This window comes from Phlebotomus papatasi, chromosome 2 (genome assembly GCF_024763615.1).
Source record: "Phlebotomus papatasi isolate M1 chromosome 2, Ppap_2.1, whole genome shotgun sequence".
In the NCBI taxonomy this organism is placed as follows: Eukaryota; Metazoa; Arthropoda; class Insecta; order Diptera; family Psychodidae; genus Phlebotomus; species Phlebotomus papatasi.
In genome coordinates this window covers 58,292,319-58,313,148 of record NC_077223.1, presented here as the reverse complement: position 1 = coordinate 58,313,148, position 20,830 = coordinate 58,292,319, and the positions used below count along the sequence as shown (strand labels likewise).

General features: G+C 36.1%; 3 protein-coding genes across 3 annotated transcripts; 2 read left to right on the top strand and 1 right to left on the bottom strand.

Annotated features, from left to right (window-relative positions):
• The first annotated feature begins 52 nt into the window (after positions 1-52).
• On the top strand, positions 53-1,940 carry LOC129801909 (uncharacterized). The gene is made up of 2 exons (XM_055847346.1): positions 53-182; positions 1,707-1,940. The coding sequence occupies exons 1-2, from the start codon at positions 129-131 to the stop codon at positions 1,938-1,940; spliced, it is 288 nt and encodes a 95-aa protein (XP_055703321.1). The 5' UTR covers positions 53-128.
• A 77-nt stretch (positions 1,941-2,017) lies between these two features.
• On the top strand, positions 2,018-13,347 carry LOC129801889 (probable RNA helicase armi). Its single transcript, XM_055847323.1, has 5 exons — positions 2,018-3,716; positions 7,180-7,976; positions 12,201-12,551; positions 12,613-12,777; positions 12,839-13,347. The coding sequence occupies exons 1-5, from the start codon at positions 2,018-2,020 to the stop codon at positions 13,262-13,264; spliced, it is 3,438 nt and encodes a 1,145-aa protein (XP_055703298.1). The 3' UTR covers positions 13,265-13,347.
• LOC129801897 (eukaryotic translation initiation factor 3 subunit E) lies at positions 13,280-20,672 on the bottom strand. The gene is made up of 5 exons (XM_055847332.1): positions 20,451-20,672; positions 20,107-20,223; positions 19,885-20,037; positions 19,137-19,819; positions 13,280-13,622 (listed from the first exon to the last, which is right to left on the bottom strand). Exons 1-5 carry the CDS (start codon positions 20,538-20,540, stop codon positions 13,355-13,357), a joined length of 1,311 nt encoding a protein of 436 aa, XP_055703307.1. The 5' UTR covers positions 20,541-20,672; the 3' UTR covers positions 13,280-13,354.
• Positions 20,673-20,830: the final 158 nt, after the last annotated feature.

Sequence of the window (20,830 nt, the reverse complement as noted above, 5' to 3'; positions counted from 1 at the left end):
GAGCCTTCTGAAGCCAAAAAAAGCCAAAGGTCAGCATTTCCTGGAATCCCGGCAATAAAACACACACGAAAAGGCAGATCAGTGATATTATTGAATCTCTTCAGTAGATTTTTGATAAGGACTGTAATATGTCCAGTGAGGACAAGTCAAGTGGCAGCACATCACCGACTTCATCGAAAGATGTAAGAAAAAGAACTATAATTATTTTTCCAGAGCTAAATATTAAGCATTCCTTGCAGTAGGGGGAGGCTTTGATGTTTCGCACATACGCTACCATCGGACACTTCGAATTTCTCCGGTATTACTTTATAACTTTCACTGATGGCTATATATTTTAGTAGCTAGTCTTAAATCACACCTTTCCTGAAAAAATTGGGAGTCTAATCCTTTTCCCCTAGTTTTAGGAAACAAAAATTAAAAACAGGTCCAAAACTGTAATTTTGCTGTGCAATATTTCATACGATTGTGCACAATTAATATCACTTTTCTGAAAAACTACTATCACACAGGGTAGAAGGGTTATTAGGAATCAGATTTAAGTAAAAATCTTTTAGGCTGAACAGGCACTTTTTGTGGGTGGAACAAAATTCACAAACTTGACTCAGATTCATCGATCGCACATAGAAGACATGGCTTCTCTCACATTTTCCAAGAAACTTCATTTTAGATGCGATCCCTCATATTCACATCTATTGTAATCTACCGATTTGATCCACCACTAAAAAGGAAAACTTAAAAATCGTAAAGTTGATAAACAAGAAGTAATTTGACTCAAATAGGTTGCAGTTGAGTAATTATTAAGCAATTTTGCATTTCTTTGATATAAAAATATTTTTCAAGCTTGCACAAACTGAATGTGCAATGAAAGAATCACATCTACAATAAGCTCACACAGTTTACAACTGGTTTTTGACAATCTTTGACATAACCTCACTATTGTGTTGTTTTTCATGTCAAAGAAAAGAAATTGTCCGTAAGAAGATGTTTTGTGAAAATTTTAGCTTGTTCACCTGCTGAAGCTCAATATCTGTGCTAAATCCCGATTCCTGCAGCTGCAGGAACAGGGAAATCTTCAATGATGCGCATTCAAAGGTTTTTGTGCATATCCGGCTCCGTGGAGGAATGGTGGAATCTTGTGTGGTCTTCTCGCTTGCAAAGTTTTAGTCAATTTTTAGCTTTAAAAACTTATTGATTCGTGTAAATTTGGTGATATTTGGACTTTTCAAGAAAGTATTCATCAGATTTAACCGTTTCCGGAGTGAAATTCTCGTAGAATCAAGCAAAAAAATGGTTTTTAATGTCAATAAAACATCTCTCATAAAAGTTCCAAAAAAGTGATATTAAAATGTTTTATTCCTTATAAAAATGGTTTAATCAAGTAGATTAGAGTTCCCTTTAAACAATGATGTGCAACTTTTAGTGTCCGGTGCAAAATTTACGGTGAAAATGGGGTGTTCAATGATGGCGTGAATCGTGTGCGATAATAGAAACTTGATTCATCTATCGGACAAATCGCCATTCAATTTTCATTTTCCTCTGGAGGAAAATCTAAGGATTTCCTGGGATTTTGTTTGGTGGGATTATGAACCTTATAAGTAAGACATTTTTTTGGCATAGTTGGAGAATCCATACGGTTTGCATGGTAGTCAGAAAAAATCACTGAACTTGAACATCATTTTTGTGTGCGAAAGTTCAAAGCCTCCCCCTACGTGTCTCAATTGATCAACCCCTACAGCTCCTCAGATACTCAGGATTTGGATTCATCGCGCCGACAGGCGTATGCTCGCGTAAAGTTCCTGCTGTACGTGGAAATAGGAGAGGATAGCCTTCAGCTGGAGAATCACATGAAGAGACTCCAGAATTTGAGGAAGGAGCTATCTTACATCAAAAAGACAGAGTGGCAGTATGATCCGATAGACAAACTCATAGGGCAGGCTTAAATCATTGTCAATTTGTTGTGTTAAAAGTAGTTTTTGTTGTTGGTGAACTCTGTAAAAAGGTTTTGTTTGAAGAGAGCATGAATACCTTAGAGATGGTGTTGGATTTGGCTTTCCTGCGATTCTCTAAGAATCGCAGGGAAGTGAAGGAGAAGGAGCTGGAAAAGGTCCTCAAGAGACTTGAAGATAAAAATGAGGTAGCCGAGAAGAATGATGAAGAAGCCAAAGAGAGAGAATATCTGGAAGAGTTGAAGCGTTCTGGAGAATGTGTCAAAAAAGCCGGTTGGATTACCAAGCTTCTGCCAACGTATGGCATAATTGACGATCGCTATCGGTTTGAGATAAATCTCACTGAGGAATTTACGAACCTGGCTGAGGGATGTCGTGTGAGCTACTTGGCCTATAAGCAAAAGGACGGAATTATAAAGGTGGTGAAAATTGAGATGGTGCTCCAGGAAGCTTGGGATTGCAATGGAGCCAGGTCAAATGAAAAATCCCTCGATCAAGCCATTGAGGAGTACTTTGGAACGCACCTGAGAAAAGTTAATGGCACTGTTAAGAGCATAGCAGCAACTCAGACCAGTTCAATTGTTACCATCGAGACGGAAGTGGACAGGGAAGTATCTGTGGATATATCCACCATTGAGATCCAATTCAATCCAGCTGTCGGAGATAAAATTGTTCTAACGTGCAAAGTCCAGACAGATGATACTTTCCTGGATTTCTCAGGGGCCGTCCTCGATTTTGTTGCAATCAATCCCGTTAGGACGATGATTGATGTGGGAACTGTGACGAGGGTGAATCCCTCTGGAGATGGTGGACGGATCAATAGGAACATTGCCTTCAGAAAGGCAGCATTGGAGGCAGAATATGTCCCAAATCAGGGCGACATTGTGGCCTTTGATGCCATCGAGAATGAGAAGGATGACTGCCTTTGGCGTTGCTTGAAAGTTGTCCTGACCAAACGATCTGAGCTTCCTCATGATGAGCCAACCCAGCCACATGAAACAGTGATAAACGAGAGGGGAATTGTTGTAGAGGAAATTCCACCAATTTTCTTGCCAGATATCGGACAGAAAGTCAATTTGGACATTGTGATCAAGAATACAAGCAACAGGACTCACAAACTCTTCCGCACCATCATCCCAGTTGCCAGGAAAATGAGCCAGCTGGAGTTACTGTCTCCACACATCGATGACTCATTCAATTTGGAGCCTGGTGCTCAGCAGACCTTCAAATTGCTCGTCCACGGACGATTCTGTGGACTGTCAGCTGAGCAGATTGTGTGGAAATTTGGCGGAGGATGGCACGTTAAGCGCAGAATTGAGATTCAGGTGGGCAATGATGATACAATTGTGACGATTGAACCTCCTAGGAACCCCAAGTCTCGATACAACTCCAATGGCTATGATCGACAGTTTGCCCGGAAAGATGCTGATGTGATCCGTGGAGGGGCTCTGATGAAGAGCACGGGGATCATCTCGAAGGTTATTGGGCAGTTTTTGGTGCCGGACAACATGAAAAAACTTGTATTGGGCGCAAATACCAAAATGGACGCAGAGGATAGTGTTGTAAGGAATTATCCTGGACTGAGACATCAACTTGAGCCCAAAAACTACAGCCATAATTTCCACAATCTTCTGTTCTTGGAGGAAATTCAACTATGGAGTGACTTCAGGATTTACGATCGCACGGAGGTGTTCTTTAAGAGACCAAACAGGGATTACCTCTCCCTAGACATTGACAACGTAGCTGAGACTAGGCCATCGCTAATCTTAGGTAAGTTTCTGTAAGATTGAATTACCCAGAACATAAATTTCATTTTCACCGATCGCAATTCATACACTGAGAAAAAAGAGGCTACGATTAACTTTTTTTCCTCATAACTTTAACACTTTTTAGGTGTAAAAATATATCAACATTTTTTAATGTTAATTTTACACCTTTTTAGGGGTAAAATTAACATGAAAAAGGGTAACTTTAACCCCCAATACACCTAAAAAGGGTAATATTTACACCAATTTTGGATCAATACTGCAGGGTAAAATTAACATTCCCGGAATGTTATTTTAACTTTTTTGTATTTCTCTCAGTGTAACTACCGGCCAAATTTTACTTATAAAATATTAAGCTCCACCCATAAATATAAGCCACACCCCTTTTTAAAGCTATATTTCGACTAAGTTTATTTCAACTTAAAAAGACATTACAATTAAACGTAATGAACGTAATTAAAGCAAGTCGCCTTGTTAGAAAATTTCTGCTATCCCCAATACTATATATCGCTCTTTGGAAATTACAAGGAACCAACTCAATCTGAGCCATTCTTCAGGAGACAGCATGAAAGATTCAAGTTTGTATAAATAATTATCTCAATTAAGTATGTTAATAAAAACAATTTATTTCTTTTCTATTTGTATGAGCATTATTATAAACATCGAAACATACATAGTTTTACCTTTCAAAATATGTTTTTTATGAATTAGCTCTTTGTCATTCTAAATTATGCGCAAATTTTCATGAAATTAGAATGACACGGGATCAACTTGCTTGAGTTAGTCCCCTGTTTCACAAAAATTTAAACGATAAATCAACTTTGTGCCCCTTGACTGCGCAAGGTTTGACTTGCTTCAAACAAAACCGCGCAAGCAATCATAAAGAGTAAAATTTTGAAAAAATTTTTTAATTACGAAATTTAATGATTCATATCATCTGAAATTTTATTAAATTCTCTGTTTGAGTGCATTAAAATTTCAAAATCGCCGAAAAGTGAGTTGGCCCCTTGTAATTTCCAAGGAGCGATATGAAAATTTAGGACCAGCCCATAATTGTTAATCTTGTATTAGACAATGGGGCGGGGTGGCAAATTATTAGTTGTATATTTTTGCAGTGAACAGAAAATAGCCATATGAAATGGAAATAATCGTTCTTACACTGAGAAAAAAAAGAGGCTACGATTAACTTTTTTTCGTCATAACTTTAACACTTTTCGGGTGTAAAAATATATCAACATTTTTTAATGTTAATTTTACACATTTTAAAGGTAAAATCAACATGAAAAAGGGTAACTTTAACCCATAATACACCTAAAAAGGGTAATATTTACACCGATTTCGGATCAATACTTCAGGGTAAAATAAACATTTCCGGAATGTTATTTTAACTTTTTCGGATTTCTCTCATGGTAAGTATAATTTTGGGATTTTATCAAAATCGTCTAAGCATAAATAAATTTTGTATAATTTTTTTTCATTATAAAATACCATTTCTCACTTAATAGGTATTGCAAAACCTTGCAAATAAATTCGTATTTGCCTCAATCGGTTGAGAAATACGTTCTATAAAGCTGTTAAACAAGTGACCTTCAACAAGGAACATTAGAATTGATTCAGAGTTATAAATATTGTATCAGGCCATTTTAATGATAAGAACGTCGACTTATGTTATGATCCCCCAAAGATGTTGCTATCTCTAACCGTTTGGCCTCTAGGTTTGGTGACTGCGCAATTTAAAAAATCTAATTCGGGATTTTGGCTTTTGGGTTTTTGTATTTCAGGATTTTGGTGTTGAGAATTTTAGTTTTCGGGGTTTCGGCCCATTTCGGATTTTATCTCTGCGGGATGTCTTTCGGAGGAATTTTGTCTCTTTGGGATTTTGTCTCTTCGAGATTTTGGTTTTACGGGATCTTAGCCTTTTGGGATTTTGGTTTTCAAGATTTTAGCTTTCGGGGTTTTGGTCTTATTGGGGTTTAGGTGTTCAGAATTTTGGTTTTCGGAATTTTTGTCTTTCGGATTTTCGACCCATTTCGGATTTTGTCTTCAGGAATGTCACTTCAAGATTTTTCCTTTTCGGGATTTTGCCTTTTGGGATTTTGGCTTTCTGGGATTTTGACTTTCGGATGACTCATTCCAGATTTTGTTCTTCAGGACTTTGAGATTTTGGCGTTAGGGATTTTAGCATTCAGTATTTTGTCCGGCACCGAAGCATTATAAATTAAATTTCACTATGCAAAAGACGAATTATGGAGGGAGTTGTCCCCAAAGACCAGAAGCCTCTATCTTTAACCGTCTCGTCTACATCTCCAGTAATCATACTAACGGCATGAGAAACGGCTGAATTATTTTAACTTCGGAAAACGTCAATTTTACAAAATTCAAAATAATAAAAGACACCCACAGTATGATAAGCGTTAATTTGGAATCATTCAAATACAGAGAAATTATTTATTGAATATTTTATTGTCTTTACCGAGTTGAAGTGAGGGATGACACTGCATGTGTTTATGTTATCCCTCGGCTTCGGCTAATCCTTTGATTCACTGAGAGAAATCCGAAAAAGTTAAAATTCCGGAAATGTTTATTTTACCCTGCAGTATTAATCCGAAATCGGTGTAAATATTATGCTTTTTAGATGTATTAGGGGTTAAAATTACCCTTTTTCGTGTTGATTTTACCCCTAAAAAGGTATAAAATTAATATTAAAAAATGTTGATATATTTTTACATCTAAAAAGTGTTAACTCTTTCGTCTCTTTTGGGACTGTAGTACCCAAAGAAGCATATGCATATTCTATGAAAAACAATGTTTTTTAATTATTCAGAACTGATAAAAATCCGATTCTTGTGGATGATTACAAACTATAAGGATGTTCAAACGTAAGATATTTTTTGTAGGACCTCAATTAATTCCTGAGCTTGGATATTTTTGATTAAAAATTGTGAAATTGGCTTGCAGCATATGCTGCGGTCCGGAAAGAGTTAAGGTTATGAGGAAAAAAAGTTAATCGCACCCCCGTTTTTTCTCAGTGTTTGTACTGAAATGACTGTCACCTGAGGTCAATATAGAAGAGCGTAAAGCGAATTCACAGACTATACACTGAGAAAAAACGGGGGTGCGATTAACTTTTTTTCCTCGTAACTTTAACACTTTTTAGGTGTAAAAATATATCAACATTTTTTTAATGTTAATTTTATACCTTTCTAAGGGTAAAATTGACATGAAAAAGGATAATTTTAACCCCCAATACACCTAAAAAGCATAATATTTACACCGATTTCTGATTAATACTGCAGTGAAAAATAAACATTTCCGGAATGTTATTTTAAGTTTTTCGGATTTCTCTCAGTGTAGGTCTTGTCTAGTTCCCAAAGGTCTCAAGATTTTTAAGATTATGATAAAATCTATGTATCAGCCTAAGTGTAAGTACAAATATCACCTGTTAAGAAATTTTGAATCCTTACCAGGTGATATCATCCGCGTAATAAGTCCATGGAATGATCGACGTGTCTACGAAGGACATGTTCATAAGATTCAGCAAAATCGGGTTCTTGTGAAATTCGAAAAGAATTTCCAGAATTCCTACAATGGCGAATTGTACAATGTGCAGTTTCAGTACACGAGAGGCAATTTCCGGAAATTGCATCATGCTGTGGGTAAGATCCTGGATCAAATGGAGCAGAGTGTCATCTTTCCCACGAGAGTTGATCCAAAGCCACCACAAGTGGATGTTGAGATTGTAAATGGGGAAATGTTGGATCAGAAATCCGGAAAAGTACTAAAGTGGTTCAATGGGATGCTCAATGAAGCCCAGAAGAGAGCCATTAAGAATGTGTTACGGGGTGAAGCTCGTCCAATGCCGTACATAATCTTTGGACCACCAGGCACTGGGAAGACCTATACAGTGCTTGAGGCCATTCTGCAAATTGCCACAAATGTGCCTCATTCGAGGATTCTGGTGTGTGCTTCGTCCAATAGTGCAGCAAATCTCATTACTGAACGTCTCATCAGCTGCAGATATTTCTTCCAAGGGGACTTTATTCGTATTGTGGGACTTAGTGCGATTGACAGGAATAGCATTCCAGAGCACCTTCATCCCTATTGTGCTCTCTGTGACATCTCCATCGATGGAACCACCAGCAATGAGATCAAAGAGAGTGAAACTGGACTCAAGATGCAGTGCAATTCAAAATATTTGGCCGAAAAGAAGGTCATAATTGGGACTTGTCAGGCTCTTGGATCCTTCATGACATTGAATCTCAGGGTAAGTGATTTTTTTTGTCATGATACAATTTTCATATTGTCTGATTGGGCTGAAACCTTATCAAAGGGTTAGCTGGAGCTCTTCAAGATCATGAATATATACGATTAATCTTGGTGCTCGAAGAATTAAAGACAAAAACGATTAGTTTGTTCAAAAGAAGAAAAAAAATATTAATTAAATAATTATATTTAAAAAAATATTAAGAAAAAAGATCAAAGCTGAGACGAACCCGGGATACCCCTATAAGGCCTACTCTGCTAGTTTATTGTGCCATCATTGCTTATGCTGACTAGAAATTTTCTTCATTTTCAATTACTTTTTACGTTTTTTTTTTTAAAAATTTATTCTATCAGAAAAAAAACGTATTTTGAGTGTGATACACTTTTATTGTACCTCGTCGCGCCCCTATAAACTTTTTGATTTTTTTTGCTGAGATTTTTTACAATTTCAGCTTTTGTGGTCACAAATTTTATTTTCTCAATAATTCAGCCTCTATAATGGCATGGATCAGTCTCAAATTTTAGTATGTTATAGCTGAACCTAAGACCTATCGATTAACCCTTTAAGGACGATAGGGTGAAAAACTGAAGCTTAGCAAAAATATCTGACTTTTTGGATCAAAACTTAACATAAGATGACCGTAGGAAAAATTTTGTTTTAAGTGACCGGTGACCCAATCGTCCTTAAAGGGTTAAAAATAACTTAGTTTTCTCGGTTCTAATTGTCAGAATAAAAAAATCTTTGGTAATTTAGAAAGCTTTCGTTAAATGCTACAACTCTTCTCTGTAGGGGAATTCTGTAACACTCTGGCAATGTCATATGACAAATTGCGTTCGAACCTCAGAAGGGCTTTTTCGAAAATGTGATTCTGTAGCCGTGACACATTTCATTAAAAAAAAATCAACCATGACAGACTGTATTTGCATTTTAAGTTTTTGTTACGGCGTTATCACACTTGCACATTAACATTTTAATGTGATTCACATTAATTGTCGCTTGTGAGGTCCAAATATGTTATTTGTGTCTTTGAGTCACTTAATATTTGGGGTTTTTCTATTTATTGATAAAGAAGTGGACTTGGCCTGCAAAAATAAGTTTAAATTTACCTAAAGCATAAATATTTTTCACATTAAAAAATTAAAGAGAAAATCGCATTAATTTTTCGCATTAATGCTATAAATCAATTTATATCAAATTTTGCGGGCCAAGTCTACCTTTTTATCAACAAATAGATCAAATTTTGAATATAAATTGATTCAAACACACAAATTATACATTTGGACTCTCACCAGCGACAATTAATGTGAATCTTATTAAAATTTTAATGTGCAAGTGTGATAACACAGTAAGACTGCTAGTGATCTGTCACATTTTTTGTAATACTCTTTCCACACTGAGTTTTTACAACGCAATTTAAATTCAAATTACAGTAGACTCTCGCTAATTCGGCTCCTTTAATATCGGGCTAGTATTTAATTCGGGCAGCAGTTAAATTTGAAAAGAGTTTGTTGACATTTTTGAAGTTCGATTGTGATTATCCAATGAAGCAAATATTCTCAAATTTGCCATGCTTTGCCTCAGTTGTGATGTGATTTTGCATTATTAAGGGTCTTTCATAAAATTTACAATTAATATGAGCATGTATATTTAATATGAGTACGCGGGTAAACAAAAATCGTTGCATTTGAAAAAAATTCATGCCCGAATTTCTCTCTAATTCGGGTGACATTTCGGTCCCAAATGCCTGAATTTGAGAGAGTCTACTGTATACCTAAAATGTAACGGTCTTTATGTTAATACATCCTAAAATGAATAAATATTTAAAAGGAAAATGAATTCATTGATTCGAAGATAATATACATAATTTTAATTAATTATTTCCATGGGCCGAAATTACACTCAAAGTGGCCGAAATTAGAAGCTGGCCGAAATTTGGCACACTTCCCCTAAATTAACGAAATACGGTGAGCATTTTACTGTCAATGTGATTCTGCCCTAATGCCTCGGGTACACCTTTTAGATCAGTAAAATTTCATGAAATCAAAATTTGCGTCTCGTTTAATTTGGTGTGATATTCAAAGGAAGAAGAGGAGTGCGAAAGAGTAGAATGGATAGACTTATGCAAACAAATCTGAGAATGAAAAGGGTCTGTTTCTATTTCATCAAATTTCCTTGATCTTAAATTAAAAGGTGTGCCAGCGCCATTATCCTCAAAAGTCAGCTATCAATCGAATTTGCACACATTCCGAGTTGCAACCACTCTGGAGATCGCCTGTAAAGAATCTCAGCTACCGTAAGCTTATTTGGGCTTTTCTAAAATTATTGAAAAAAATTAATTGTTAATGCGTAATATATTTTGTTTGCAAGTAGGTTACAAGAAAATAGTATTTTTTTAGTAACTGGGTCCTCAAATTTCTGTCTGTTCTTCCGATATTCTCTCTATTCTTTCTTTCTTTCTATTGATAATATGGTTTTCATAATGATTTCTCTTCCTTCGGTATTCTTTGTCTTATACTGGATCTCTATTTTAGAGAATTTATGATCTTATGCTCATAGGAATTTCGCAAGATACACATTTTTGATTAAATTAATAAACATTGTCATTTTTTGTCAATTAGGCAAAAAGTCATCCATACACTGAGAAAAAAAAGAGGCTACGATTAGTTTTTTTTCGTCATAACTTTACACTTCGGTTGTAAAAATATATCAACATATTTTAATGTTAATTTTACACCTTTTGAGGGCAAAATCAACATGAAAAAGGGTAACTTTAACCCCTAATACACCTAAAAAGGGCAATATTTACACCGATTTCGAATCAATGCAGGGTAAAATTAACATTATCGGAATGTTATTTTAACTTTTTCGGATTTATCTCTCAGTGTATAAACTGATAGATATACTTTGAGAGATAAGAGAGATAGATATACTTTGTGAGATTCTTAACATGAGCTAACTTGGAATGCATGCAAATTCAATTTAGAGCTGAAGTTGGGGGACGCCATTCAGTTATTTTGAATCAAAATCGTGAAATTATACAAATTTTATATTTAAACCAAAATATCAAAGATTTGGATGAACTGACAGAAAAGTGATATATGGGTGAAATGTAGACCAGAATGTTATCTATAATTTTGCTGTAGAATTTGATCTCATCGATTAATCAGAAGCCGAGATAATCGACATTGTTTGTTTCTGAACTCGTTTTTTCGACCAGAGCGCTCCAAGTGTTCATTTGATGAACTTCAACTATATTAAAGAATTGTTGTATTTTGTGAGACTTTTCATTTCAAACCCTATTTTAAGTGCCTTGGTCGAGTAGAAGCACTCAAATTGGCATCTGAGTGGTTTCAAAGCGTTATTATGGGAAAAATCAATTTTTTCACACTTAAACGGCACAATCGGACAGATTGAATTATCTGATCGAAAAATGATGTATGGACGAATTGTAAACACAAATGTCCTCTACAATTATGTCTAAGTAATCATCAAAATCGGTTAAGCACGTGTCGAGATAATTGAGGTTATGTCATATTGAAATTGGTTTTTCGACTGTAGCGCCTCTGGTGTTGGTCCCACGAAGTTCAAATGTTCTAGAAAGTTGTAGAATTTTGTGAGGTCTTTCGTTTGAGCCCTCACCCATCAAAATAGGTCAAATAGAACCGGAGATATATTTTTTTAATTTTGTGAACTTTGACCCCTCATATCTCCGGTTCTATTACAACCACAGCGCACTTGCGCCCCATTTTGGAAACGCTCTTGACTGGACTATACCACTCTAAAATTTCATTAACTTGCACAAAGGAATTTTTGAGAAAAATGAGTTTGAATTTCGATGAATTTTGACGCTATCGCAGCGCTACCTGTGGTGACTTTTTGAACTTCCATCTCAAAGTGCTCATCGAGACGAAACCAAAAAGCCAAAATTTAGGTCAATATGTTAATTTAGAACCGGAGATAGAGGCCGATATGGAATGATCCATATATTCGTGATCAGGAAGTGTCAAAACACATTCTGGCAAAGTTTGGGGCCGATCGGAGGACATGAGATTTTGTTAGGATTATAGTAGGTGAGATTGTTAAGAATCTCACCTAATATTCCCAGTCAAATTGATATAAACATTTTTTCATAATCTTCCGTCGATTCAAAAATGTGGACAATGACTCATCAAGGCATGAGCGCAAGATCTAAATAAATGTAAGCAAGAGCATGTTTCTTTCCAGAATAAAAATCACTTCACTCATGCTATTATCGATGAAGCTGGTCAGTGCAGTGAGCCAGAATCTGTAATTCCCTTGACCCTACTCCATCCGGATATGGGTCAGATTATCCTAGCTGGAGATCCTCGACAGCTAGGTCCTCAAATTCTCAGTTCAATTGCCAAAAATCATGGTCTGGGAGTTTCGCTGCTGGATCGCTTACTTGAGAGATTTCCCTACGAAAAGAACTACGATCGGCATGCATACGGTTTCGACGAGCGCCTTGTGACTAAATTGATCTACAACTACCGCAGTATTCCCAGTGTCCTCAAGCTCTACAGTGATCTGTTTTATGATGAAAAGCTTGTCCCTACGGTACGTTTTGAAGGCTTTCACTGCCATATTTCAGGATTGATTGATTAATTTTGGGTTACAGATCTCGGAGGAGGATTCAGAGGAGATTGCTTTCCTGGAAAAGTACAAATCAATTCTTCCGGATACATTAAATCCCAAGCATGGGGTTTTCTTCTTCTCGGTGATTGGGGAAAATCGTCAGGATATTGATAGTCCTTCGTGGTACAATCCAGTTGAGGCGAAAAATGTGAGTTACAGATGGAATTTATTAAGGAGAAAAATTACACAAACCTTTGTATTAATTCCAGATCTTCATTTTCTGCACGAAACTCTACAAATTGGGCATCAAGCATTCGGACATTGGGATCATAACACCCTACAAAGCTCAAGTACAGCGTATCCGTCAATTTATGCATCAAATTGACGAAGATAAAATCCCAAAGGTGGGCAGTGTTGAGGAATTTCAGGGACAAGAGAGGAACATCATCATTCTGTCGACTGTGAGATCATCCAAGAGCTTCCTGGCTCAGGATTTTAAGCACTCAATGGGCTTTGTGCAGAACAACAAACGCCTCAATGTGGCCATTTCGCGTGCCAAAAGCCTCCTGATCATCTTCGGGAATGCCAATCTTCTGGCCACAGATCCCAATTGGTGCAAAGTAATTCGCTATGCTGCTGACCAAAGTGCCTTCTTTGGGGACCTTCCCTTACAGCTTGGCTCTCAAACATACTAAAAAAAAAATATTCTATTTCTATTCTCATCATTTTTCTTTATTATTTCCATCAATTAAAAATTTGAAATACTCTTGAAAAAAAAGTTGCATTTAATTGTAGTACTTCCAATTGTTATCGCCGCTGTCAGTATTCTTAGCCCGATGCTTTCTCTCAACCAGAGTAGTCAAAGCTTCGGAGCGCACGCACAGTGAATCCACTTTCTCCACCAGCTGCTGATAGGGACTCAAGGGAGGAGTTCCCATCACCACATGACCCAATTTTGAGTCAATCTTGGCATCCAAACGAGCATTGCGAATGAGATTGACGATCCAGCATTCAGCCTCATCTGCCTTCATGTTCAACTTGTCGGCGAGCATGCTGGAAAAAAATCAGGTTTAGCTTTTTACGCCTATCATAGTGTAATGCCCTAGACACAGTTACGACTTAAACCGTCTCTCAACTTAAGTCATAAGTATGTCTAGAGCATAACATTAAAATTTAAGACTATGTTAATTTGAGCTTTGATTTATTCAAAGGCTAACCCTTAAGATTATTTAGCCCGTAAGATTTCGTGGTAGAAAATAAGAAGATCAATCCATAAATTGTCTGACATGAAGGGTTTAGGATCACGGAATAGAGGTTCTTTGCATAAGTTTCCTTAAAATATTCAAATTATTATGCAAACTATGCAAAATATTACTAGGGTAAATTAAGCTAATTCAAAACCTGCTCCAAGTGGAAATTTTTCGCTACTCCAAATGGAAACGTCATTGTTTGCATAATAAATACAAATACAATACTAAAATCACTAAAATATTATATTTATGTAGGGGAGACCGGGGAGATTTGGGACAGGGGTACTGTGGGAGAAGGCGATTTTTTCATTATTTTTTTTTTAAATAAATGGGATTTAACCACTACTCAATCGTAGGCAATACTAAGATGTATCTTGACTAAAAGAATGGATATCCTCAGTTTTATTGTTTTAACCACACATTTTATCAAAATCTTGACTATATTGTAAAAGTAAATATTCGAAACTTGACTTTTTATATAAAAAATGTCATTTGTATATAGAGTACAAAGAGATCTGAAGAAATGAAATGGATTCATGGACAAATAAAAAGAAATATAAATAAAATACACAACTTTTCATTATTTATCTTTAATTTCAATGGGTCTATGATTTTTAAAATTAATTTATGTTCGAACAACAAAAGAAATATTGTTGAAATCCAATAAAAAATAATTCTATTAAAATTTAAATTACTACACAAGTGGCGTATCTCAAAATCCTTGTCTGGATTTTTAGTATTACAGTGACGTATAATTTTGGCAATTTTGCCACATAAGTGTAAAAGTGACGGATCATTTTTTAATTTTTTAAATAACTACATTTTTGGGTAATAACAGTCCAATATTTCGAGTTCCACATATGTGCTCTATCCAGTGGAATCATATACAAACAATCTTTAAAATTTGTAAATGAATATAAGAAAATATTATGAAATTTAGTTTTTGAGGCCGTCTCCTGAAAAATGCTGAAATCTGACATCCGCCTGAACATCTGAAATCCTATGAATCAAACACACAATTTTACCAGAGCTTTCGACACAAATCGTGTCTTCCTCAGTGGTTATTGGTTGGTCTTTTCTTTAGGATTTTTGTCACTAATTCCTCTATTTTCTTATGCATCAGTTTTGAAGTTGGTTAGGAGCTAATTTTCTTCTTTCTTTTTTGCACAGCGAACGGACTGGTACTTGACGCTGTGCAAAAAAGAAAGAAGAAAATTAGTTCCTAACCAACTTCAAAACTGATGCATAAGAAAATAGAGGAATTAGTGACAAAAATCCTAAAGAAAAGACCAAACAATAACCACTGAGGAAGACACGATAAGTGTCGAAAGCTCTGGTAAAATTGTGTGTTTGATTCATAGGATTTGATCAACAAATTCCGACGCTCACCGGAAGGACAGATTTTCCTGAAAAACCTAACTCAGTTACACCACCGTTGGCTATCCCTTTAAACCACTATTTTTATAAAAGTTTCAGAGATTATACGCTCTTGTTTTTTACATAAAGGTTTTAAATACGAAAACTACACGCGGGGATGTTTGGGACACCTGAATGGGGATGAATGGGACGTTAATTTTCGACAAGATTGTAGGTGGTATGCAATTGTTTATTGTCAAAATGAAGAGTAACGCCCAGTTTCTACTGAAAATCTCCCCATTGTGCAAATTTTACTAGTGAAGCAGAATTCTCTAACTAGAGGGACAATTAAACCATCAATGTCTTGGGAATCAATAATTCCTTCTCAGAGGATATTCGATCTTTGCCCAATCTCGTTAAAAACTCTTTTCTCGAGAATTTCTCGAACAATATCATCTACAATTCTCACAAGTTCTCCAGAAAAGGCAAGGCGAGAGCTAATTCAATGAAATAAGGAAAAAACAGGTACCATTGAAGTTGTCGTTAAATCAAACAGGAATCCGCCAATGAGTTCAAAACTAAAAGTGTTAAGGTAATCTACTCGCCTGAGGAATTTGATGATCATGATTGCAATATTTAGAATAAGGGCAGAATCACATTGACAGTAAAATGCTCACCGTCACCGTTAAAGCCCTCACCGTATTTCGTTGATTTACGTGTTTTCATTGTAATTTTTACGCAAATTGTCAATTTACCGTGTTACATTATCTCATACTCGGTGGCACTAGGTGAAAATAATCTAAGAAAATTGAAGAAATAAAACGAAAATGCGAGAAACGGTGAGCAAAAAAACTACGAAAAACTGTAGCAAAAAAATCCTACAGTTTTTTTTGCTTACCGTTTATCGCATTTTCGCTTTATTTATTCAATTTTCTTATACTATTTTCACCTAGTGCCACCGAGTATGAGACAAGGTAATATCGTAATGGAAAATTTGCGTAAGAAAGAATTGCAATGAAAATGCGTAAATCAACGAAATACGATGAGGACTTTGACGGTGACGATGAGCATTTTACTGTCAATGTGAGTCTGCCCTAAAAAAAGCAAAAAAAGGTAAATGGAAAATAAGAAGAAAATACTTTAAATAATTGATTGACAATAAATGACTCTACTGTACAAATAAAATTGATATTAATTTCTAAGTACGAAATAAGAGATGAAACATTTTTATTTCTATTAGAAATATTTTTAATCTAGTATTTAAAATTAATTAACTTGCTCCAATAACGCAAATTATGCGAGAAAAAATGCGTCCCAAACATCCCCTTTGCGTCCCATACTGCCCCAAATCGGGGAGGTTTGGGACAAAGCGTCAAGTTAAATGTTTTATCTTCTCCAAGAAAACTAATTTGTTTTCCAATTTCTATCGAGTACTTTTTTAAAGTCAATACCCATAAGTATCCTATAGACCGCATAAAATTATGATACGCTATCGTGATTTTTTGGAATAGTGTCTCATAGTCAAAACATGAAAAAGTGTCCCAAATCTCCCCGGTCTCCCCTATATTTTGCCATTTTCTTTCGCTTTGTTACGAGTTCTCGTGAATGAATGAAATATCTAATTGAAATATTTTGATAGGAAATTTTTTCCTTTATAACTTTATCCAGAACATTTTTTTATTATCTAAACGAGAAAAGCGCTTTTCAAGGTATTTTCCAAACACTGTTTTTGGCAAGAAAATTCTCTTCGCTGGTTTTGAAATGGAAGAAGGGCGAATTGGGCAAGTTGGACCGAACGAAGTTTGCCGAGTAAATGGCACATAGCAAAACAGGGGAAGAAAGGTGGAGGAGAGTGTTTTGCGTTTATTGATCTTCAGAAAAATTCAAGCCTTAAAAACACCTTTGTGTTTTTGGGAATTCCCCCAAAAATCCTTTAATCTCTTCCTGTTGGAATTGTTTTGCAGCATAAATCATCTGCAGTCTCCTCAGAACCAGTGACTGATTGGTCCTATTCGCCGCCCGTGTGGAACATTCGGCATTCTTCGTTTTTTTTTGACAATATTTGCCCCATGCCTTCTAACAAATTTTACCCCGTGTTCATTTTTAGTAAAACTACTTCTGGAGAAAAATCAGTTTGGAAGATTCACAAAACGAAAAACAGATTCATGTTCAGCAAATCCCAATTATTCAGCAAGCACACACTAATGCAAAAATTTTGGAAAGTAAGTCGATAAAAATTGATATCTCTTGAAGGGCAAATATTTTAAAAACGGCTCAAAATTTCAATATTTTTTTATCTTGCTCGAATTCTTCAAAACCTTTGACGTTCACGAAAGCAATCTATGATAAAAGAGATGGCAAAGCGTCCCAGCTTTGCGAAATGCTCGAACTCACGAGACAGAGCTCACGGTGAATTAGCTTTTTGCATAATCTTTTGGAATCACTGATCTACTAGAGATCAAATTAATTCATAAATCACAAGAGCATTTGCAAATCAAAAAATCGGTTCTTAACCGATTCATTACCGATGAAGACCGATGCAGCCGGGTTCTAATTTGCAATACTTTTCTAAAAAATCAAATTTTAAGCAAAAAGAAAAATTAGCCTTCCAAAGTGGTTGACCTTCATCAATAATTCAAAATGGCGATTTTTCCAGTCATAGGTATGTTTGGGCGAAATATTCGCCAGGACCAGCTCTAAAACATACCCAAAAATCATTGAAAAAGCTTGGGCCAATTTTGAGAAAAATCGAAAAAACTTTACTTTTAGGGAATATCAATTATTAGGGATATAAAATTATTCAAAAATCTGTACTTAACCGGTTCATTACCGATGAAGACCGATGCAGCCGGGTTCGACATTGCAGTACCTTTCCAAAAAATCCAAATTTAACTAAATTGGTTGAAAAATGAGCCTTCCAAAGTGGTTGAACTTTGACCTTCAATAATTCAAAATGGCGAATTTTCCGGCCATAGGTAAGTTTGGGCGAAATGTTCGCCAGGACTAGCTCTAAGACATATCCAAAAATCATTGAAAAAGCTTGGGCCAATTTTTTGCAAAATTGGAAAAACCTCATTTTTGACCTATTTTTGAGGGATAGGGAACGTACGAAAGGGGAGGGGGGAAAAGTAAAGAGGTTGGGTACGAGATTATGTCATTTGAGGAGGGGTCATCGAAGACTGGAAGTCGATATCTCTTACCGTTTAAGCTCCAGAACAGTGAGAAGTTGAAAAAAAGTCGATTATATAACTGCTCTCTCTTTGAGTTCGAGCAGTAAAAATTGAAGTCTCGGTCTCTTTTATTTTGGAAGATATTGAATTTTAAAATTTTCGATTTGACAAATTTTGTTCCAGTCTCCCCTACCATATCTGGACTTTAAACGAACGGAGGTTTTTCGTTCTTTTTCGAAAATGATCTTCGACAAAGTTGACGAGGATTAATTATAAATTTTTCAATATTTTCCCCATCATTTTCCACAAAATGAATTTTTATGATTCTGGGCACATCTTTTCATAATTTTCATAAGGAAAATTTCATAAAGTCAATGTTCACTTCTCTTTCTTCCCCAAAAGATGTGTATTAGTCTATCCCACTCTTTCGGTCTCAAAATTGGACTGAACTAAATTAAATTTTGTGTGATGTCCAAAAGAAGAAGAAGAGTGTGAAAGAGTAGGATAGACAAACAATTTGAGAAGGAAAATTATGTGAATTTCGATTTCATGAAATTTTCTTGATCTAAAAGGTGTGCTATTTTCTATTTCTATTTTTTTTATATTATTCTAAAATATTATATTTCTAAAAGCCCATTTGAAATTTGACAAATTTTTAGATCGATAAATTTCCCGTATGAAAAAAATATGAATATATGTTACATTTTGCCCCAGGCTCCCCTATTGTAATACTTTCATAAAGTGATAAAATGGAACTTTTAATTTTTAATGCGGTAGGAAATTTGACTTACCTGATGGTGATGCACTGATGAATTCTGCAGAAAGTCTCAAAGATCATCAATCGGGCATTGTCCACAAATTCAGTCAAGCATCCAATGATGAAGAAGTCATTGATGATGACGGTCTGGCATTCGTGCAACTTCATTCGAGCACTTTCGAAATCAAAGTTCACGTAGAGATGCTCCAAGAATTCGGTAATGGGATCGCGATAGGTATATGACTCCTGCTGAATCACCTTGATCAGATCCTTCAGGGCATTCCTGTGGCCCCTGTTGATGATGACGGCCGTGGCCAGGTAGCGCAGGATGTGCGGACACATGGTTTGGATTGCATTGAGGTACAGGGGCTTGTACAGAAACATGTCAATGATGAGATCTCGCCCCTTGGAGTGATTGAAGAACACCAGGACACTCCAGTGGATGAGCCAGGTGCGCTGCTGAAGAGCCTGGACATTGGTGAAATTGCTGGAATCTATGAATTCCCTCAGACGATTGAGATCCTCAAGGGCTGATGACCAGTTGAGGGTGAGAATCTCAGCTGCTAATTTTCCCCAAAGGACATTCAAGTAGTTCTTGTCATTGGTCTGCATGACCAGGAGGCAGAAGTAGAGATAGGAAATGGAATCGATGTAATTTCCACACTCGTACAGATACTTTGCCAATTTATAGACACTATCCAGCATCTCAATTTTGAACTGAAAGACAGAAAGGCGGAAGGTTACTCCTCGTGAGGCTTTTCTAAAGTATTCCGGAAACTTACATTAAAGTCCTTCTGCAGGACATTCAGGAGAGTCTTAGAGTCCTTCATGGTGTCCGTATTCTTTAGCTCTTCCATGATTTTCATCAATGGAGCAATCTCATTCTGCAGCTCCTTGAGTTTTGAGAGAACTTTTGCGCGTCTCTGAGCCAATTCCTGCGAAATAAAACCATTGCAGATGGTCAGAAAAGTCCCGGGAACCCAAATTGATTATCGTAAACTCACCTCAGGCATTGATTCTCCCAGTTTCAGACGCTTCCTCGTGTCCATTGTGTAATCAATCATGTTGGTCTTTCCCACGGTTTCCAGGATGTACTCCAGGAGCACATCTTTGTCGTAAATCTAGAAAAAAGTATCAAAATATCATCCAGATTCTTGAATAAACGTCGAAATGAGGTTATGTCACAATCTCCACGTATTTTCCCAGATTATTCTCAACATTTAAACAAAAGTTTATTAGATATTGTTTTATGAGGACACTCTGATCACTCCTGGCATAAAAATACACAGTAAAGCACAGAAACCCGTGAAATGTGGAAAAAATGCCCAGCCTTCCCGGAACAACTTACATTCTTGTCGCAGAGGAATTCCAACAGCGGAAATGTTAAGTGCCTATCTAAGAACTGACAATTGCGCGAAGTTAGATCAAACTTGGCCATTTTTGCACTTTCTAATCACGGAAAAGCAGGAATTTTCGTGGAAATTAAAATCTCGCATGTGGGATTGCGACGTCCGCAAAAATATATGGAGGCTTGCCAGCACCAATTCATCATAAAGCGGACAATGAGAGAAACACAATATGTGAGGTTAGGAATTTTGTTTATATTTTGAGAAAAAAAAACGCTAAATTATTTTATGCCTGCCCTATAAGTTTATCAATTGGATCATATTGCCATTCTGTCTTCTTGATGTAGAATAGCTCCTTTCTCAAGTTGTGCAGTCTCTTCAT